This window comes from Desarmillaria tabescens (genome assembly GCF_030435595.1).
Source record: "Desarmillaria tabescens strain CCBAS 213 chromosome Unknown EV420scaffold_9, whole genome shotgun sequence".
Taxonomy (NCBI): domain Eukaryota; kingdom Fungi; phylum Basidiomycota; class Agaricomycetes; order Agaricales; family Physalacriaceae; genus Desarmillaria; species Desarmillaria tabescens.
The window spans coordinates 1,405,064-1,423,634 of NW_026848308.1; the positions used below are offsets into that span (position 1 = coordinate 1,405,064).

At 46.1% G+C, this 18,571-nt stretch overlaps 4 protein-coding genes across 4 annotated transcripts; all 4 read right to left on the minus strand.

Moving 5' to 3' along the window:
* Positions 1 to 18: 18 nt before the first annotated feature.
* EV420DRAFT_1619149 (uncharacterized protein) lies at positions 19 to 2,237 on the minus strand (the record flags this gene model as incomplete). Its single annotated transcript, XM_060475443.1, has 8 exons — positions 19 to 301; positions 357 to 552; positions 612 to 783; positions 843 to 990; positions 1,046 to 1,540; positions 1,692 to 1,792; positions 1,845 to 1,999; positions 2,036 to 2,237. The coding sequence occupies 8 exons, from the start codon at positions 2,235 to 2,237 to the stop codon at positions 19 to 21; spliced, it is 1,752 nt and encodes a 583-aa protein (XP_060334264.1).
* Positions 2,238 to 3,080: 843 nt separating this feature from the next.
* EV420DRAFT_1201540 (PLP-dependent transferase) lies at positions 3,081 to 5,385 on the minus strand. Its single transcript, XM_060466335.1, has 10 exons — positions 5,048 to 5,385; positions 4,778 to 4,993; positions 4,583 to 4,724; positions 4,444 to 4,532; positions 4,291 to 4,390; positions 4,158 to 4,243; positions 3,456 to 4,102; positions 3,378 to 3,406; positions 3,239 to 3,329; positions 3,081 to 3,190 (listed from the first exon to the last, which is right to left on the minus strand). Exons 1-10 carry the CDS (start codon positions 5,115 to 5,117, stop codon positions 3,122 to 3,124), a joined length of 1,539 nt encoding a protein of 512 aa, XP_060334265.1. The 5' UTR covers positions 5,118 to 5,385; the 3' UTR covers positions 3,081 to 3,121.
* Positions 5,386 to 6,275: 890 nt separating this feature from the next.
* EV420DRAFT_1761828 (uncharacterized protein) lies at positions 6,276 to 7,629 on the minus strand. Its single transcript, XM_060480678.1, has 5 exons — positions 7,385 to 7,629; positions 7,098 to 7,333; positions 6,566 to 7,047; positions 6,385 to 6,504; positions 6,276 to 6,329 (listed from the first exon to the last, which is right to left on the minus strand). The coding sequence occupies exons 1-5, from the start codon at positions 7,584 to 7,586 to the stop codon at positions 6,305 to 6,307; spliced, it is 1,065 nt and encodes a 354-aa protein (XP_060334266.1). The 5' UTR covers positions 7,587 to 7,629; the 3' UTR covers positions 6,276 to 6,304.
* A 3,173-nt stretch (positions 7,630 to 10,802) lies between these two features.
* On the minus strand, positions 10,803 to 13,221 carry EV420DRAFT_1526098 (uncharacterized protein). The gene is made up of 2 exons (XM_060472402.1): positions 12,729 to 13,221; positions 10,803 to 12,665 (listed from the first exon to the last, which is right to left on the minus strand). Exons 1-2 carry the CDS (start codon positions 13,159 to 13,161, stop codon positions 11,077 to 11,079), a joined length of 2,022 nt encoding a protein of 673 aa, XP_060334267.1. The 5' UTR covers positions 13,162 to 13,221; the 3' UTR covers positions 10,803 to 11,076.
* Between the last annotated feature and the right edge of the window lie 5,350 nt (positions 13,222 to 18,571).

Below are 18,571 nucleotides of genomic sequence, written 5' to 3' on the forward strand. Positions count from 1 at the left end.
TATAAAAATGTTCGAATTCTAATCCACATCTGTTGTGCGTGGATCGACGCCACGTTTACCGCGTAGATTCATAACACCACCAACTACCGAGCTCATCATGTGGCCATAGAAATACGCCGCGCGGGACAAGACGATTTGTTCTATCAATCCACGAAAGTCTGTAATCATCAATGCCCATGATATCTCTGGATTGATCATCCGTCTATCTGAAATGGTAAGGAGGTCGTCCATGAAAACGGCTCCCTGGTTTCGAAACTCTTGGAGAATGGTAGCGTTGCGCTCATCTGTCGCGACATAGAACCTATGTGAATTTTGCTGAGTCGTAGTATATACAAGTCAAAATCGAATGAACCAACCAGTCATCCGAAAGTGGTGGTCCCCGACTGTACATCTCATAGTTCGGACCAGGCGTATCTGGCATATCATAGGTCTGCAAAACTTCCTGCCGTTCATGTAGCGACTCTATCAGTCGTCTTCCGTTCACCAGATGTTGCTTCACTCGGTCGATATGTCTTTCTGGAGTATTCTCCATAACGAAGTTGTACCTGACAACTACAGGAATGGGAATGTTAATTGTATAATAGAGGTTACAAAGGACAAAGAGGTCTTACAGTCACCACGACGCATATGCGCTGCCATCCATAGTCGCCCTCCTACTAGATCGTACATGCGTTGAACCATCAGGTCAGCAAGCGAGATCACAGCATCGATCTGTCGTATATCATGGAGGACAAGATGGAGGTACTCGTTCAATGCAAGGCGAGTTGTGAAGCGCATGCCGCCCTGAAGATTGTGATCAGATACGAAAACTCATAGCTTCAGCATATTTGTGAGGAACTTACTGGTTTCCGGTGATGGTGCAATGGGCCAGAAAGTAGTAGTACTTCTTCCTTCCGCCCAGAAAAATCATCCTGGAATCCACGGATAGCGGAACGGCGCGCGAATTGCTTCATTGGTTCTGTAACAGCTTTGCTCAACTCCAGTCCCTTTCTTGACATACCGTCAACATTGCCTTAGCATACGTCAAGCGAAACGAGACGCTCACACAGGCTTGAATGTATGGAGGACTTCCCATCCGTGTTCGATCATGACCCTCTCCAACTCGTGATCGTCCCAAATATTCACCATTTCTTGAGTTCGATCCCAGTCCAAGGCGACATTCTGAGGCAAATCATCCTCCAAGGTCGCATGTGCCCCACCAGCCTCATCCTCTCGCTTTCGGGCCTTGATTTCCTCTGGTATTTTGTCGACCCTCATTATTTCCTGATCATACCACTCATTCTGGATAACATATAATTCAGGTGTCTTTCCCGTAAAAACGTTCTTGACATCGCTGGCATGGTATCGATCTCTTTGCCACTCTCCATTGGAGGCTTCAGTCGCAGGGTCGATGCCATGTAGGCGAAGGTAGTCGGACACGGTGATGACCGGGTGATTCTCGCGGAGGTGAGTGATATTGATCATGAGATTTATAGGGAACACCCAACCCATTTGCTCCTCGATGGGGAGCTCGCGCCACTCGTTGCTTCCTAACGCATCCCTTGAAGAGGCGTGCTGTGAGCGTTGATTATCAGACATGCAGGAAATGATGCACACCCTCTATTAACCATGGGAAAGTAATCGCCACAAACTTTGCTGCGGCATCAGGCCATCAGCAAAGGAAAGTTCAGGATGGAAACTCTCAAACTTACACGTCATACTCGCAGCCTCGCGCGTAGATGAATGAAGGCAAAATAAGGGTTCGGCGGAGAAGTTTAGCTTGAAGCAACGCTGCCTCTATGATATAACGTATCTGACCTTGATAAGCAAAGAAAAATATTAAGCGCAAGGATCCTACTACTTACATTATTCCATCCGAGGTTCAGGCTATAGTCCCTCGCTAAGAAGCCTTCCGTCGACGAAACAAGTTCCCTCAATGCTTCCAAGCTCAAATGCTCGGTATCAGGCAACAGAGAGGGAGAAATGGGAGTAAGTTCAGAAACAGTTTGACTCTTGGACTCTAGTTGTGGTTCGTTGTGGGTGGAACATCCGGTACGGTGATGGTCACCCAGAAGTTGCAGCCTTGCAGTTTTCGGCGTTTCTCCGCCGTTCTTCACGTAGCAGAACGCATTATAATAGAAGATACCGGCAAAAGAAAACACTAAAATGAAGACGCTCACGGTTCCGCAAAGACGTGAAAGCAAGGAAAGTCGTAAGGATCGTCTGTGGGCTACCGCTGGCCCAGGAAGGAGAGTCATGGAAGATTTAACGAATGGAATAATGTAGGCTTGCCAACATGGAGCTCGGCATACCATTATATATAGCCTGCCGATATCAAATCCATGAGTGAAACAATCATCGAGTGGATTCCGTGTTAACGTTGATGGAGCTGCTTTGGTAAGGGTAATTGATTTTGGCACCATAGAAGCCGATCAAAGGAGCAGTGTATTCCAGGCGAAGGTTCGGGAGAGCGGCGTAGGCAAGAGACACGGTGACTTGTAATAAAAGCTATTCATGGTTCGACGCGATGTGCATGAACACTGCATTTTAGATTTTCAAACACATGATATTGACAACGTGTGTGCTGTATACTGGAGAGGGCTTTACTAGGTCACCAATATCGTCAGTCGCGGTGTCTCACCTGAAAGCATTAACCTTGGTCTGTGATCCGCGCCATGGGCAGGAACCGCCAGCCTGCATTTTGCCCTTAAGGCGATCACCGGTCTGCGAATAAGGTGACAATGAATGTATACAAGGTGTTGATTTGCAGCCACTTCGTTCCCAACAACAAATGTCAGTAAAAGGGAGAGGCAAGATTCCTTTGGTGCTGCGGATGTCAGCGTACTCCGCCGCACTGGCTGCAAGCCGACATTGCAATATAATCATCAAGGAGATTTTTGAGTACCGGCCACCGTCAGCGAGGTTCGCGTCGAAAGGCGGAGTTAACGCGAAGGAGATTCAAGGGTTTCATGCTCTAGTCAATAGGTCTTACAACCTACGGTGTTACATTTATACGGTACTTTGGTACGTTTGGTTGAGTCTTTTCCAATGGATTAGTTGAATAATCCATATTTTCAGCTAAGGACCTGTCAAGCGTATTAGCTGATAGCAGTAGATTAGTTGAATAATTTTATGGAGGTGTCTATGCCAGGCCCCAAGAACGACGTAGAACTTGAGCCATTCTTTGGATTCCTAGCGCCATATCATCTTTCTAGGTGGTAGGTGAGAAAATGATGAAATTTAAAATTACCGTACTTACCGTGGTCATCGAAAACGCTATCCGGAAGAAGATAACGCCCTGTTCTCTACCGGAGGTTGCGATCGATGTCTTTCCCTTTCCTTGCCACGGGCTGGAATGAATTGAGCATCGGCATGTTAGATGAAATGCTAATTCTCACGTATAATACGATCCTGGCGTGAGCAAAACCTGTTCAAAGCTATAAGCGATATACATTTACAGAGTGACGTTCACCAACCTTTTCGTCAGCCAGCTCCTTCCATATTTTCCTTTCAAAAGCTGCCTCGGGATCCTCGTCGCCGGCTTCAGCCTTAACGGCCAAGAAGTCCTTGTTCTCTTTCAGATACAACTTACACCACAAGAACATTCCGGCACGCGGAGGGACGAAACTGAACAACCTAACACTCGTACCCTTGCCGTAGACCATTAGACCTTCGTCACTCGTCCCCGCCTTGATATCGAATGCCTCGCCCAGAGCATCGCATATCCAATTCCTACGCACTGCGTACTCACGCTTTAACCCCGATAGCCACTTCAAGTACCCGCTGATGCCCCAAGACCGCAGCAGTTCTGATAGAATTGCCTGGCTCCATCCCGAGGGTGTCTGAGTGACCACCTCTGTCGCGCGAAGTAAGCGTTCTGTGAAAACAGGATTACATGTGAACCACCCGACGCGGTTTCCAGGTGCAAGTGTTTTACTAAAAGTGTCGAGGCGAATCACACGTCCTTCCGTGTCAAAGCTGAGGAACGTGCGTTCCAGCGAGCTAAGGAACAACGATTCATCGTAAGAAGGAGCAACCGCGTGGCCATTTTGTTTTCCGTTTCCGAAAATGTATTCATCGAACTGGAGAAAATAATAAGGGTCGTCTTCCACAATTATGATGTCTGTTTCGCTTTTGAATACAAACAGAAAATAAAGGTGAAAACTCAGCCGGCGTACCATATTTCACACAGATAGCATAAATTTCTTGTTTGCGACGGGCAGACATGGTACAGCCGGTAGGATTTTGCCCCGTAGGAACAGTACTACAAAGATTCTCAAATATGCCAAGATTTGTCCGACAAGCACTTACTAAAGAACATGAGGGCGTTTGACGCCTGGATGATCCGAGTCCCAGCTGCGAAGTGCGTCCTCTAATGCATCTGAGCGCATGCCTTCGGCATCCATCTCAACTACAAACATCGATGCCATTAGTGCATGAAGGAAAAGACGAAGATATTCGTACTTGGAACGCCGCTGCATCCCATCGGTATCCACAGCGCCTGCGCAGTGGGATAAGTCTGCTTCTCTACGAGTATGAAGTCCCCCATCTCACTAAATCAGACCATTAGAAGGAGCGCCAAAGTACAGGACAGAAGCATTACCAGAGTAGGTTGACCACTTTACTCCAAGCATCCGTACTACCTTCATTCAATAACACCTCAAAGTTTTTGTAAGCAGGACGAAACACGGTACGCGTAAACTCGTGCGTGAAATTGAGCAGCCACGGAAGTCCAGTACAGGGGGCTAATGGAATCTTTCAATTCGGAATTCGCGCCCAGGGATCATAATATACGTACAATACTGCAGGCTAGTCGCTAGATTCACCACTTGACCGTCATTCTTATCGTCTTTGTGGATGGACAGATGTATCAGTTCCCGCGAAGCATTGGAGTGCAAATCGACGTTGGAGGAATACACGTTGGCCTCTAAATCGACGAAAGGGAATAGAGAAGGGTGAGGAAGACCTCCCGCTAAGCTAACCATTCCATCAACAGCCATATACTTCATGATGTCTATATTGTCACGTTAGATAGCGAAGAACGCGTGAATGGCCATGACGAACGCACCCTTCAGGGGACTGGGACTTCGGGAGAGGGACAGAGTGTTCAAATGGTGCCGCAGATCAATAGCCTCCATTGTGTATACCAAAGGGTCAGTGAAACAACGGGGTTCTGCTTTGCTAGAGAGACTTTATGGTCGAAGGAGAGGTGAGTCAGAAGAAAAATCAAGATCGGAAAAAGATAGTTATGAAATTGTGTCATTCGGAAATCCGGGGTCCGAGCCGCGTGCTCGCTTTGGATAATTGTTACGCTTCCATCTGGAGTCAGTGTTGCGACGCCGCGGCGGTGACTTCCAAGCCCAGTACTTATGTGAATGCCGATCAGATGACATTCCTGTGGGTGCCTGTAGTGTCGTCAATGACGCAGCCCTCGTTTGCAAAGAGAAAAACACGTACCGCTGGCTCCACAAAAGATTCTATCAGAAACATGCCAGCATAGACGCCCAAGGCCCAGAGTGTTATTGTCCTATCTTAACAGCAGTGGGCCCTGATTGCTGAGTGAGCTAGTTGAAAGAAAAAAAAAAAACTCCCAGAGCTAAAGATCAGTCGATAGTTTTGCGAAATTCTGATCCGTGAGCGACTTTGTATTGAAAGGCTCCACTGTTCCGAAGCAAAAGGTGGAGCCCCAGAGTCCAGGCAACTGAAGGACCGAGCGGGTCTCCACTTGGACGTGTTTCGACAAGGAGCAAGGAGGTCCCCGACTTTCGGCGCCTATTTGAACAGGACGATGAACTAATCAGAAGATACATGGCGAGACCGGAATTCTCCAGATAGATGTCAATGCCAGAGACTTGTTATAGTGCCCATGACCAGCGACATGGACATATCACTGTATCGTCAGTTTCATGAAGCACGCTCATTGCTCTGGGCGCCATACAGAATCAATTTTACAGCCTCTCCTAGGGACAGACATGAACTTCTTTAGTCGACTAAGAACAGTCTTTGAAGACGCGTACCTCATATCCAGCGCCGACATGCGATGATCAGTGAACATCAATGATCAAACGCTTTTGCTTTTGCTTTTTGCTATGACAAGCTTTGAAGTATGTTGAGTCAACTGCGCTTGTCTTACAGCCGAATGCAAAAAAAAGAGGGCTTGAGTCTGCGGGCTTTGAGAAAAACATATAGGCGGACTGTGAGATGGTCAATGCTGAATCTAGGCCTACGGCACTCGTGTTCAATCGATAACTCAAGGGCATTGTTTGCCAGCAGGCAATATTGAGAGTAACAGAGGTCCTTGATATTGTGAAAAAATGGGAAATTATCATTGTTCTGGATGTTCAATATATCTGTCATGCTCAAAGTTAGCGAAGGGTCTTAATAACCTGAAACTGATATATGTACCTCTTTACATCGGAAGCATCTCCATTCTCAGCAAGCCTTCTGTACGCTTCGCTTAAAGTAGTATTTACGTCGTGAATCTTCCGTGTGATGGGCTTGGGAGGTCCTGGAACTGTGTTTTCGCTGCAAAGACGAGGCCGTTGAGTATACAAGCTAACACCACAAAAATAGTCAAAGGATTTACTTTCGGGCCATTTTCCTGTCAATATAATGAACGGAAAAACCTTGCGTGGGCTCCTTGCGCAGATGCGGACAATCGACTCTCCAATGAGGTTCTCCGCACTCTGAACACGGGTGTCTGGGTGGTATTTTATGTCTTTGAGGACAACTGTCGATCTTATGATCAGGGTTATAACACGCCGAGCAAGTCGCGGAAAAACGAAGGTTCCCCTGTCCTCCATGCCAATGATAATGAATGGCTTTCCTCAGAAGACCAGACTTGATGTATGCTGTATGCTGTCGCACTTGTGTGTACCGTTCATCAAGATCTGCAGTTGTGACGCCAATTCTGGAGAGATAATGTCGTTGAACACGGTATGCGAACCGCATATCTTTAACCGTAAAGCACCGGCCAGTGAGTTCGTCGGAAGGGTGACGAGTTACTTGCGTAGAACACAGCTCTATTTCAAGCATATTGTCTGTGCAACTTAATGTTTTAGGCTGATGCTGGACAGGGATCAGTACATCAAGAAAAACACATAGCACCGTACACACACATGTTCATCCTTCGCGACACCACCCACCAGACCAACAAAAGAGATCATCGTTGCATAGTCCGAAAACTTGTACGCCATGTGCAGAGCCCAGCCAAATTCGGTATGCCTCGACAGGGAGCGAATGGTCCATCCAAAGCGCACTAGGTTCGGCATAAACTCTTCCAGCTCTTTCTGCGTCGGTACCATTTTGACCCTTTCCTCAGCAGGCTCCGGAGGTAAGGTTCCTAAGGAATGAGCTAGAGAACCATATAAGACCTGGGACTTCCTATAGACATCGGCACGCATACCTGTGATGGGCCTTATCGGCTTGATGTAAGTCTCTGTAGCCCATGGCCGTAGCGGGTCGTCGTCATTTTGGTCTAGTAATTGAGGTGCAGGACCATTCAAGTATCGACAGAGTATTTGTTTCTGTAGTCGATAGGGACAGGAAGCTCTACAAGGGCGGTCCTTTAGTCCTGCTGTCGCAGCAAGAAATCGAGCACGCAGCATGAAGGAAATATGTGTCGCGTCGAAAAGAAGAAAAACGTGGGAACCTTTGGGTATTTGATTTGAAATCATCAGAATTTAGCGCTGAAGTGAAATATTCATTTATTTGATATCACGTTCGACGTATCTGAATTGTGTACGGAGGTTTTCTGGCTATAATGTCCTTACCTTACAGAGACGAAGGGCGATGTGCGGGGCATTAATCACCGGTTCGGAAAGGCACTCATTTTTATCGAGGTTTATGGGAATTTCTTGCGGACGTTACGAGTCCGAAGAATGAGGTACTCGTTCTTTACTCCTGCTTCCTCTTTGATTTTTCGTCTGCCATTTAAGCTGTCGCTTTTGATCCTAACATGTGTAAATAGTCTCTTTCAAGCTTCGTCATTTTGTCGTCGTCTTCTCTGTCTCTGTGTTTATTAATGCAGATTTTCTTCTAAAATATTATATGTGCTATATAAGATATTTATAAGTGGTTATACAGTGTTCCCCAATGCTGCACGAGAGTTTGTTTTCAGAGTCCCTCGTAATAAATATATGCAAATAATGATTTTTCGGGTAATTCGGGCGACGAGTCCGAAGAATTGTCCGAAGTTTAAAAAGACTGTCGATTTCCCTTGATTGCCGATCTTCTCTAATCTGGCGTGGACGCAGCAGGGTACTCATAATGTCCTGTAGTGTTGTCGATTGATTGTTTTAGGTTTCTGATATTATTGACTGGGAATAAACGGGGAAAAATATCCTTTCTTTATTCGAGGCGTGTGGCCGTTCAATCGCGTACACTGTAGCAAGTTATAAGTCTGACATCGTTGAGAAACGGTATTTTAGTTTTTGGATTCTTAATGAGCACGATGAATGACTGTCTTCATTTGTGTGAGTTCGAACTTCGCGTGCGTTTGTCGTGTTAATCCTACTCACACATTCAGACAAAACTGTTGTTGTCGTCTACGATTGTGATATTGAGATCGATGGACGTATTCGGCGGTGTGGCTGGTCCTGGACTTGACATCGAGGATGCTGGACACTTAATTATAATCGTATTGAGGACGTGGAGATGAGGGACATACGTGTATCAGCTCTCGATGTATATGCTATTTTCCCTCTGTTTATGACTTATTCATTGATAATAGAATCTTTAGCTACTCACCTCTTTGCTTGAAGATTCGCTGTAATTTCCCTTTTATGACTTTCCATCCCTTTCTGTACGGGTGATAATGCCAGGCAAGAACGGATAGCAGGTCGCAGCGTCAGCGTTTTAGATGTTTTCCGTTTGTTTTTCTACACGCACTTTAATCTTTGTAGGGTAAGGAATTGGCGTGTGCTTGGTGGCATCTAAGTATTATTCTGTAAAATAAGTCTTTTTGATACGTATGTAAGTGTTGATATACTTGCCTTGAAAATGGGTCCCTTGATCTGAAGTTGTGTTGCTTGTGAAGGTTGCGAAAAAGGTGGGAGGACCATGAGTATTGGTTGCTGATCAAGTTGGCGCGTGCGCGTAACTTTAAATCCGTAGTTAACCTATTTCTTCTAGTTCGATCCTCATCTACGAATACCATGGTGCTATTACTTGCGTGCTCTGAAAGAGCGGGTAATCGATCATGATCTTCCCTCTTTCTCCACTACGCGACCTCGCCAATCAATCATTACTGTCTTCGTAGGCTGCCTTCTCCGCTGTTGCATGGCGGTGTCGATCTAATGTGCTTTTTAGGCCTTGTGACGAGTTACCGGTGAAGAAGCTTTGTAAGGAATGTCACAATGCGAGGAATGGAATGGGGGAACATCGTTTGCGAATAAGTCTTGAGGGCTCCGGAGGGATTATTGATGAGCGGGGTCCTCGAATGTTGACCGGAAACAACGCGTCGTCTTTCTGCTGGCAAGACATCAACGCAATGAAGGAGGAGCACGAGCATGCAGGGTACCGACAGCGGCTATATCTGCGAGCATAGTCCAAGAGCAACTACAAAGTATATTTGAGATTGCGCCTTCCCGAGATCTGTTCATCACTCTCGAAGCATTAGGCGGCGACGACCAAATCGAGATACGCAAAATTCGTTTGACGTTCTGTCCCAAATCGTCGGGTATATTGGTACAGCGGCACGGTGGTCGTGGTCCTAGAAGTCTACGCGACCGAGAACGAGACCCTTGTAATTTTCAATCTCTTTGACTCCCGTTCGTTGCTCCTCCGCCCACGCGACACTCCATTCCTGCAACTTGCCCTCTTCACGGTCTCCAAGTCATCCTTATTTTGAACGCGCGCTCTCCAGGTGATCGAAGAAGACATAGCACGTCAGCCTACCCGGCAGGCGTTCGGACTGTTCATTGAAAATAATGAAGTGTAGTCGACGGGGACGGACGGAGAAGAATTAACGAAGGTAAGCTTTTCCAATACAATGCCGTTGGTCTGCTAACCAACCCTTAGTCATCTACTGAAGTACAATACCTGTAGTGCCGCGGAAAGGTAAGCTATATGTTTTGATTTCCAAGTTCTCACTAACATGATCTTTACAGGTTGCTCAACGCTGGATCTGCACCTACATCGACGAGATCAACAGCAGACGATACACCCGGTTGCGGAACTCTTACCCGTTAGTCCTAGCTGGTAAATCTTCCACACTCAATGTTTGACCTTACGCTGACTTTATTCTACTTCAGGAATTGCCTCTGGGGGGGTCAACAGGCTCGCATTCGATGCCAATGTGGGAACGGCGAGGAATAGGCATCGTACTGGGCTATACAGCCGGCGTTTGACGAGGTAAGAGTGCTGCAAGGCAGCACTATTCAGATACTGATGTCTCGTCATCAGATTTATGAATACTTACCTACAAGTGATTCAAGTTAACAGCTCACCGATCATACTAAGGAGTGGTTAGTAGATTTCGTGTGTTTACGGTCGATTCAGAACTCATCTGGTAAGTCTAGCCGTAAATTTTTATTCATTAAAGCTGACGAGTTTACGAACTTCCTGTAGCTAACAATGTCCTCATTTAAGATCCATCAGTGATGTTATGACTTTAACATAGAACGGGGCATTTGACACTTCCAGGTAAGTGTTGTGTATGACACATAAGGTTTGGATAACGTGCAGTGCACGTCGTGGAAAATTTGGTACCATCTAGAGTCGACACTAGCACTGGGCTGTGGGCTGTGTCGCTTAGCTCAATGATTATCGACTTGAATGCGCTGTTTTGAGGGCCATCCTCGCATAGATTACTGGTACGTGGTAAATGTAAAGGTTACGATACCTTACGAGGTCCTTTAACCGAAGAGCTACACACGCCAACAGGGTGTATTGCGAGAGAGAGAGTCAAAGATACAAGCAGTAAGGTAAACGTAGATGATGAAAGTAAGTGATTCAGATGTGAAAGTCTGAACTCGGAAGGATAACGGGCGCTGCTAAAGACGTAGGTAAATAATAGTACATAGATAAAGTCCAGATCCCTTACACCCTCCCCCTTGAGATTGGGCATAGGGAAGCAATCTCGACGAAAGAGTCAAATTACAATAAGATCCTGTTATTGTCCTGTGAATCGAGCTCGTCGGCTTCGCCATCAACGTTCGAGTTCGAGCCTGAAGTAATGGTCATCGCGATAGAGGCCTTGGTTGATGGGGAAGCGGTAGGAGCAGTCGACAAGTGCGTGATGGATGGGCCTGCATGAGAAGCATCGCCATCTCCAGCCATAGGTACGTCTGCATCTCCGGTCACGGGCAAAGAAGTTTCAGCTCTATAATCAACGCGATCAGTGTGCTGATGGCATCTATTAGACTTGCTCGTGGCCTCCCGAATGATTGGGTAATTGAGGAAATGTCTGCGACGTGCTTCGAGGATCGGAATTAAGTCCCATTCAATGGGAGCCGTCCAATAGATCTGAGGAGCGGAATTGTCCTGGAACACGGAGATATCACGGGGGAGATCAAAATGATGGATACGCCATGCGAAGTCGTCCAGGGCCTTGTAGGCACGAGTACGGAGGGTACCCTTAAAGCGCCGAGTAGCTGCAAGAAGTAGCTCTCGGCCATAAGGCTGGATATAACAGATGTGGGAGTACTTGACTCCGCATTTAGCAAGGTGAGTAACGATGCCAAACTGAGAGGCTCGACTGATGAGGGAAAGAGGAAATGGAACCAACTTTTCTGAGTCTGCAATGGTAAGATGTCGATCACGGCAAATGTCTGAATATACAATGGGATGGACCAGCACGCTAGCGAGAGCGATGGCAAAGCCATGCCGATTAACTCGGGTTGCGTTACTCGGAATGATTGATTGGAATAACAGATACCCAGCCAGGGTACGGATATTGACAGATCCGGTAGTCGTGACAGATATACCAGGGTAATGACGTTCCGTGCCATGAAGGAAGATGAAGCTTGCCCACAATTGAGGGTCAAGACAAGTATCCTCGGGTGCAGTAACCTTCACAGGAGGAGGAGGGAGCAGAGGTAAGTCCCTGCCATTATTCCCATCCTGTGTTTGGGGCTTTAAGTCAGGAATTTGTCCTAGCCAGCGAGGACGGCGATGATTCCACTGAGTTAGAAGGGTACGTTCACCATCAGTGATGAGAGGATAAGGGGCTGGGCGTCCATTTCGCTCGCAAACGAGGTTAACGGACTGCTTTCGTCGGATAGCAGTGATCACGTTTGAAATTCGATCAACAATGACCCAGTTATTAGGAGTGTGGGCCACGTCAATCATTGATGTGGCGTCAACAGCTGTGATAGGAACCGTGCAGGATGGATCATATCCTTGAAGTGACGCGTAATAAGTCTCGTGAAAGGAAAGATCTGCTCTCGGAGGAGAAGGTCGACGAGTTCCTCGTGTATGAGGAACTGCAGGATATGGACGATGGTCGTGCATACCTCGAGACGTGCGGGAATGACGGTCCCAAGTGGCAGCATGTTCTGTGGTCGGAGTGAGGGACTGGAGAGCACTTAGAGATTCCATCCTGGTCTTAAGTAACTCGTTATCATGGCGAAGCTTTACGAGTTCCTGTTGAATATCATGATCTGCAGTATGATTAGGTGCATTCATGAGTGAATCCGAGGGTCCAGAGTCGAGAGTGAACGACTCAAGAGCCGCAGTAATATCATCTGAGTTAGAGAGATTAGTTTTGTTAGTCGGTAAACTGGTATGTTTAGCACGTTGGGGCGCACCGTTAACCATTTCTCCATGATGGTTACAGTGTTTACTGAGTTCGGAGATCGTTTCTGGAGCTTCCTGAACTCGAGTGCACGATGTGGGGTTGGTTAATATGTTACCAAACATCGGAACTGGATTGGAATCTATAATTCCTTCCATCGCAGTAGAAGACGATTTCGGAGCATGGGGCATTGCTGTAGCACCCATATTCGACGTCGTAAAGAATGGGTTATCCTGAGTAAACGGGAAAGGCGCCATAGGAAAGAATGATGGGGCCATAGTTGAATTCGGATAGCCAGTAAAAAACGGCATTCCAGTAGGCATAATTTGGGAGAAATTGCCTGCAAACGAAGGATAGGATGATTTTTGAGGAGTAAAGGGTACCTGTCCCTCCCCCTGAGAAGGATTGGCATCGAGGTTGAAAAAACTCGAAGCAGAAGCAGCCATAGAGTTGTATCAGAGTGCTGATAGTTGAAGTGGGTTGAGAAATCGGAGTAGATAGTAATGATACTCTAGCCTGGTGGGTTGTAAGGAATTTATACCCTCCAGAAAGCAGCGGGCATGGACTAGACTTGGATGCGACATCGGTGTGGTGGCGTCGAGTCGGCGTTCGTAAAAAGTAGAGCCGGTACAGCCACTGTACCCTGTTGATCAGGGTAATTTGATAACCACGTTGTTACTCAGCCATTTTGGTAACACGGGTATCATTTCTTGTCTGTCGTCGTTTCCTAGGCCTAGGACCCTTGTTAGACAATTTTGGCAAGTTCTTTGGGTCTGAAATACCAGCAACAGCCAGGTATTTATCGAGTGCTTTAAGTGCTTTGCGCTTAGAGTATGGCTCTACGGTTAAATCACCAAGAGCCCATCGTACATGGAAGAAAAGTGAGTTATTCTTCCATTCATGTCCTTCAATACATTCAACGAATTCCTCAGCATCATCAGGAGCACCGAAGTCGTAAGGTTCGGGCTTCTTTCTGTCTGGGAATAAAACTGCATCGCTTTCAATGTAGGACCTTAACAAGCTAACATGAAAGCGTGGGTGAATACGACGTTTCACGAGTTCTTCAGGGAGGTCTAACTCATAGGTGGACGATGTGTGGTCTGCCATGAGTACAGTATATGGGCCAATGAATTTAGGTAATAGTTTCGTTGCCCTAGCTTTGGGAAGATTCAAATTCTTCGTTGATAGGTATACCTTCGATCCTTCCTTGATATCAGGTTCAGGAGATCGATATTTATTAGCCTCGTGAGTCTGGAATACTCGAGAGGCAATAAGGGCATCATGAGCATCATACAGGTTCTGCATGGCTTGGATAGCGAACGCACGGATCCCGGGTGGGACAAGTTTATCATATCGAACCTCTCGCATCATTGAAGGCATATATCCTCCAACAAGTTCGAAAGGTGCGAACCCTGTAGACGCATTCGTGCTCGAGTTAAGAGCAAATTCAACGATAGGTACCTTGATCAACCAGTCACGCTGATCAGGACGAATGGAGGCACGAAAAATCTGGCCAATAGAGTGATTAGCTCGCTCTGTAGCTCCGTCTGTTTGCGGATGAAAAGAGGTAGACATAAGAAGCTTTGCACCAAGTAAGCGGTGAAGCTCTTTCCACCATACTGACGTGAATTTGGGGTCACGGTCAGAGACAATCGATTCCGGAAGGCCATGCAGTCGTACAATCTCACGGAAATATATTGAAGACAAATCCGTGGCCGTATTGGAGGTGTGGATTGGGATTAAGTGAACCTGAGATGTCAATCGGCAGATAACTACCCAAAGGTAATTATATCCTTTAACCTCAGGAAACGGACCAATAAAATCCATTCCGATAGATTGCCATGGTCTGGTTGGTATTGGCAATGAATGGAGTTTCCCTGAGGGAGCTCTATAGTTCCCCTTCGACTTATTACAAGTCTCACAGGTACGGCAAAAGACTTCACACATCCCGTAGAGTTTTGGCCACCAATACCAATGACGAATGCAATCCGCCGTTCGTTGGGGACCAAAGTAGCCAACAACCTCATGAGCTTGTTCAATAACAGCTCCACGAAGTGAACGCAATCCCTTAGGTGACTTAGGGAGGCATAACAATTTTTCTCCGGGCTTATACGAGTTTTCCGTCCAGATTAATCCTTCCTCAATGAAAAATCGAGGGTGGTCACTAGGAGCCTTAAGGACCTTCGAGAATATAGGATCCGTGGCATATGAAGACTTAATATCCGACACAAAGGTTGGATCCGAGTCCATAGTGGTTTGTAAGTTTTTACCCTTGTCTCGAGAGTCGAAAACAGTAGGGTTAACTTTTGGTAATTGAACAAGTTCGGGTTCCTCTGGTTCCCGAGCGTTCTCCATTTCTTCAGCTTCAAGTTCTCGAGTTTCACGCTTCTCTTTGAGACGTGCAGACTCTCGACGTGTTTCCATAGCACTGAGGCGAATAATCATCTCTTCAGCTTCTTCTTTGCGACCTAAAGGTAGGTCTTCACCGAGTTTATCAATACGAATATCAGCATTGACAAATTCAGTTAGGTGGTGCTGATCTTCAGGAGTATCAGACTCGTAATAGCGTGATAGGGCATCAGCAACTTTGTTAGATACACCCTTCACGTAGGTAATATCAAAATCAAAACGTGAGAGATATTCCATCCACCGCATTTGACGATTTGATAGACGTCGTTGAGTCTTAAAGAACTCAAGAGCTTTATGGTCTGTGACAACATGAATGCGATAACCAATAAGCTTGTCTTCCCACTTCAACAGGGCTTCAAGCATTGCAAGAGTTTCGGTCTCAAAAACACGGTAATTGCGTTGACTATCCGTGAACTTCTTAGACATAAATCCGGCAGGGCGACAAGTCTGCCAGGTAGGACCTTGTCCATACATCGCACCTACACCAGAAATCGAGGCATCACAGATAACTCAGATGGGTTCCGTAATGGCTACATTAATAGGACGAAGGATTGGTACTTTGCAGCACAAATCCTTGATAGATTGAAAGCAGACAGAGTGAAGCGGACGCCAGTAAAATGGCTGTCCGTTCTTAGTCATTTCGGATAGAGGGGCTGTATACGCAGTCACATCCGGTAAGAAATATGCGAGATAATTCACAAGTCCAAGAAACTTCTCAATATCATTATAGTTTCGAGGTTGTCTCCAGTTTCGGATTCGTTCCAGCTTATCTGAATCTGCATGGAGTCCTTTATCATCAACAAGATGTCCAAGACAATCCATCTTCTCAGCATAAAGTTGAACCTTTTCCGCTTTCATGAAGAGTTTGTTTTCTCGAAGCTTATTGAATACAAGCTTCAGATGTTGTTCATGTTCCTCGACGCTATCACTGTAAATGAATAAGTCGTCGAGGTACACATGCATGAAGACTCCAATATAGTCTTGGAAGATCGAAGTCATGAGCTGTTGAAATGTGGAAGGAGCATTACAGTCTCCTTGCTGCATTACATTGCTCTTGAAGGTTCCGAAGATGGTTGCAAAGGCTGTCTTCCAAACATCGGAGGGGACAACTCGAACCTGCTCATAGGCATTTGAAAGATCAATCTTGGATCGGAGCTTAGCCCGAGCCACGTCAAATCTAATGGTATCCTGGTCTGGAAACGGGGTAACATCCCTTTCCGTATTCTCATTGCGTTTCCGACAATCTACAGTGGTTCGGATGACCGAGCCATCTTTTTTCGGAACACATAGCATCGGAGCAGCTTGAGTAGAGACACATGGTTCCCACCAGCGAGCTCTCTTGTACTGGGCAATCTTTTCCGCCAGTTTACCCTTCATAGAGTCAGGGCAACGAGGTAAGTAATAGTTATATTTCGCCTTATCATTGATCAATGGGATTTCATGATTTACGGCTCGTAATGGAGGTAATTCCTCTGGAATACCTCCCATAATGTCACGACACGATTCCATCCATCTAGCACGAAGCTGAGGGATATCAGCGACCGAAGGAGAGGTTATATCCTTCGTCTTATCCTTGTAACGCTCAGAAGTTGCACGAATTGCTTCTTCAATCGAGATCTTTGGATTTGAATCTTCAATCTCTTTGCTTTGCGATTCGGGAAACCGTTCTCGCGTAAATTCCTGTACAAGTTCATTGACTTCAATTAATTTTTGCCTATCCTTTGGATTCGAGGCATCCAAGGTAAGAGCTTCAGTAACAATTTTTGAAAGGTCTTCCGTCGACACAAAGTCTTCCGGAGTAAGTAAGACAGGTAATTGACGGTTCAATGGAGCTGCTAGTCTTCCACTGTCGTCCTCTTCCTTGATATCCTCTATGGTTGGCGCATAGCGTGACCATGGAGGTTCTGGTACGTCAGAACGAGCTTTATTTATGCTCTGGCCATATAGTCATTTTGACTTAGACTGTACAGTTTTAATTCTCTTGGTTGAACCCTTCAAACCTTGGGTAGTTGAAACTGGTTCTTTGGATTTATTCGGGCGAGGTTTGATTTCTACTTCCTCATCCGGGTCGAATTAGACTTTGTTTGATACACGTTTCGCATATCTACGAGTCATTTCCTTGGTTTCCTCCCCCTCTGAAAGAGTAGGGACTGGAATACGCTGAATACGAATTGTATCGTACTCAAAATCAAGTGATATGCCATGCTTCCGCATGAAAACAGTGCCTAGGACTGCATCATAGCGGTCAACGTTCACAATATCAAAGTAGTAGTTATCACCCGAGATGGATGCACGAGCATTCCCAAATTTATAGGATGCATTACAACCATGGCTAATCTGCGAGCGATTTCCTTTAGTTCCAAGTTGAAGTGTGATGGGCTTTGTCAACTGGAATATGTTTAATTTTGCGAGACGAGCAAAATCTGGACTGATAGCATCGGCGGTACTCCCAGAATCGAAGAGAGTAAATGCTTCACGTCCATTGATAGTGACTAAAGCAGCAAGGCAACGATTTTCAGCAGCCGTACGCTTTGGACGAGATGCAGTCTGAGGTGCATGGATTTTTGTGGGCTCAAGTGTTGGTCGATATCCTTTGATCTTTCCATCACTTGTCTGCTCTGTTTGAATTGCCCGAAGGTATTCAGGGAAATCCAGGACATACTCGTCATGAGATTCCATTCCATCGCTATCAGAGTCCGAGATTGAGGAGGAGTCTTCGCTAGATGCATCATGATCCATGGTATGGTCATTCAAATGCTCAGAGAAGTGAGATATACCCGATGAATCCGAGTAATCATGTTAGCCACTAACTCGATCGACTTAGATCGTACTAAGATCGCTACTCGCACTTCGGTAGACGATACTCAGCAAGTCAAAGGCGACGGAGTCGAGGGGACAGATAGTCACGAAACGGGGAGCTTTGAGTTAGGTAGATTAAACCTTAGCCGAAGCTGGGGTTTAGACCAGCTGAGGCTCTACTTAAATACACGCTGAGTAGACTAAAAATAGTACTGTGAGAATGTCCGATCAGAATCGCAGCATAGAGTAAGCACGAATGCGTAAGAAAAGAAAAAGAAAAGAATAAACCGTAACATTACCCCCTCCTTAAGACTCATTCGTCCCGAATGATACAGTAGAGTTTTCGTTGCTGTCCCCTGAGTCGGAACTCCTGGATTCGGAGTAGAATGAGAGGTCGTCGTTATCATCGTTGTTATCATCTTCTGAGTCGAAGTCCCAATTCTCGTAGATTTTTTGTAAATTCTTGAGATTGAGTTCGGAATCCTCATCGTCTGGGGTTTCCTCCACGATAGGTATTCCGTCTGCTTCCTCTGCAGTAACTTCTCGTATTGCTATCGATGACTGTGATGCGGAGTGTCTCGGATTCGTGCATTCGGAGGAAAAAACGGTTTCTATATCCGTTACGCATGGGCTATCCGGGTTGTTGTA

Coding starts and splice junctions, on each gene's coding strand:
- EV420DRAFT_1201540 (XM_060466335.1), bottom strand. CDS start 5,117: ATGGAGGCTATTGATCTGCGGCACCATTTGAACACTCTGTCCCTCTCC. Junction 4,533..4,582: donor AAAGTGGTCAACCTACTCTG/GTAATGCTTCTG, acceptor GGTCTGATTTAG/TGAGATGGGGGACTTCATAC. Junction 4,244..4,290: donor AAACGCCCTCATGTTCTTTA/GTAAGTGCTTGT, acceptor GAATCTTTGTAG/TACTGTTCCTACGGGGCAAA.
- EV420DRAFT_1761828 (XM_060480678.1), bottom strand. CDS start 7,586: ATGCTGCGTGCTCGATTTCTTGCTGCGACAGCAGGACTAAAGGACCGC. Junction 7,048..7,097: donor GTGTCGCGAAGGATGAACAT/GTGTGTGTACGG, acceptor ATCCCTGTCCAG/CATCAGCCTAAAACATTAAG. Junction 6,330..6,384: donor GATGCTTCCGATGTAAAGAG/GTACATATATCA, acceptor TGAGCATGACAG/ATATATTGAACATCCAGAAC.
- EV420DRAFT_1526098 (XM_060472402.1), bottom strand. CDS start 13,161: ATGGCTGCTTCTGCTTCGAGTTTTTTCAACCTCGATGCCAATCCTTCT. Junction 12,666..12,728: donor TCATGGAGAAATGGTTAACG/GTGCGCCCCAAC, acceptor TCTCTAACTCAG/ATGATATTACTGCGGCTCTT.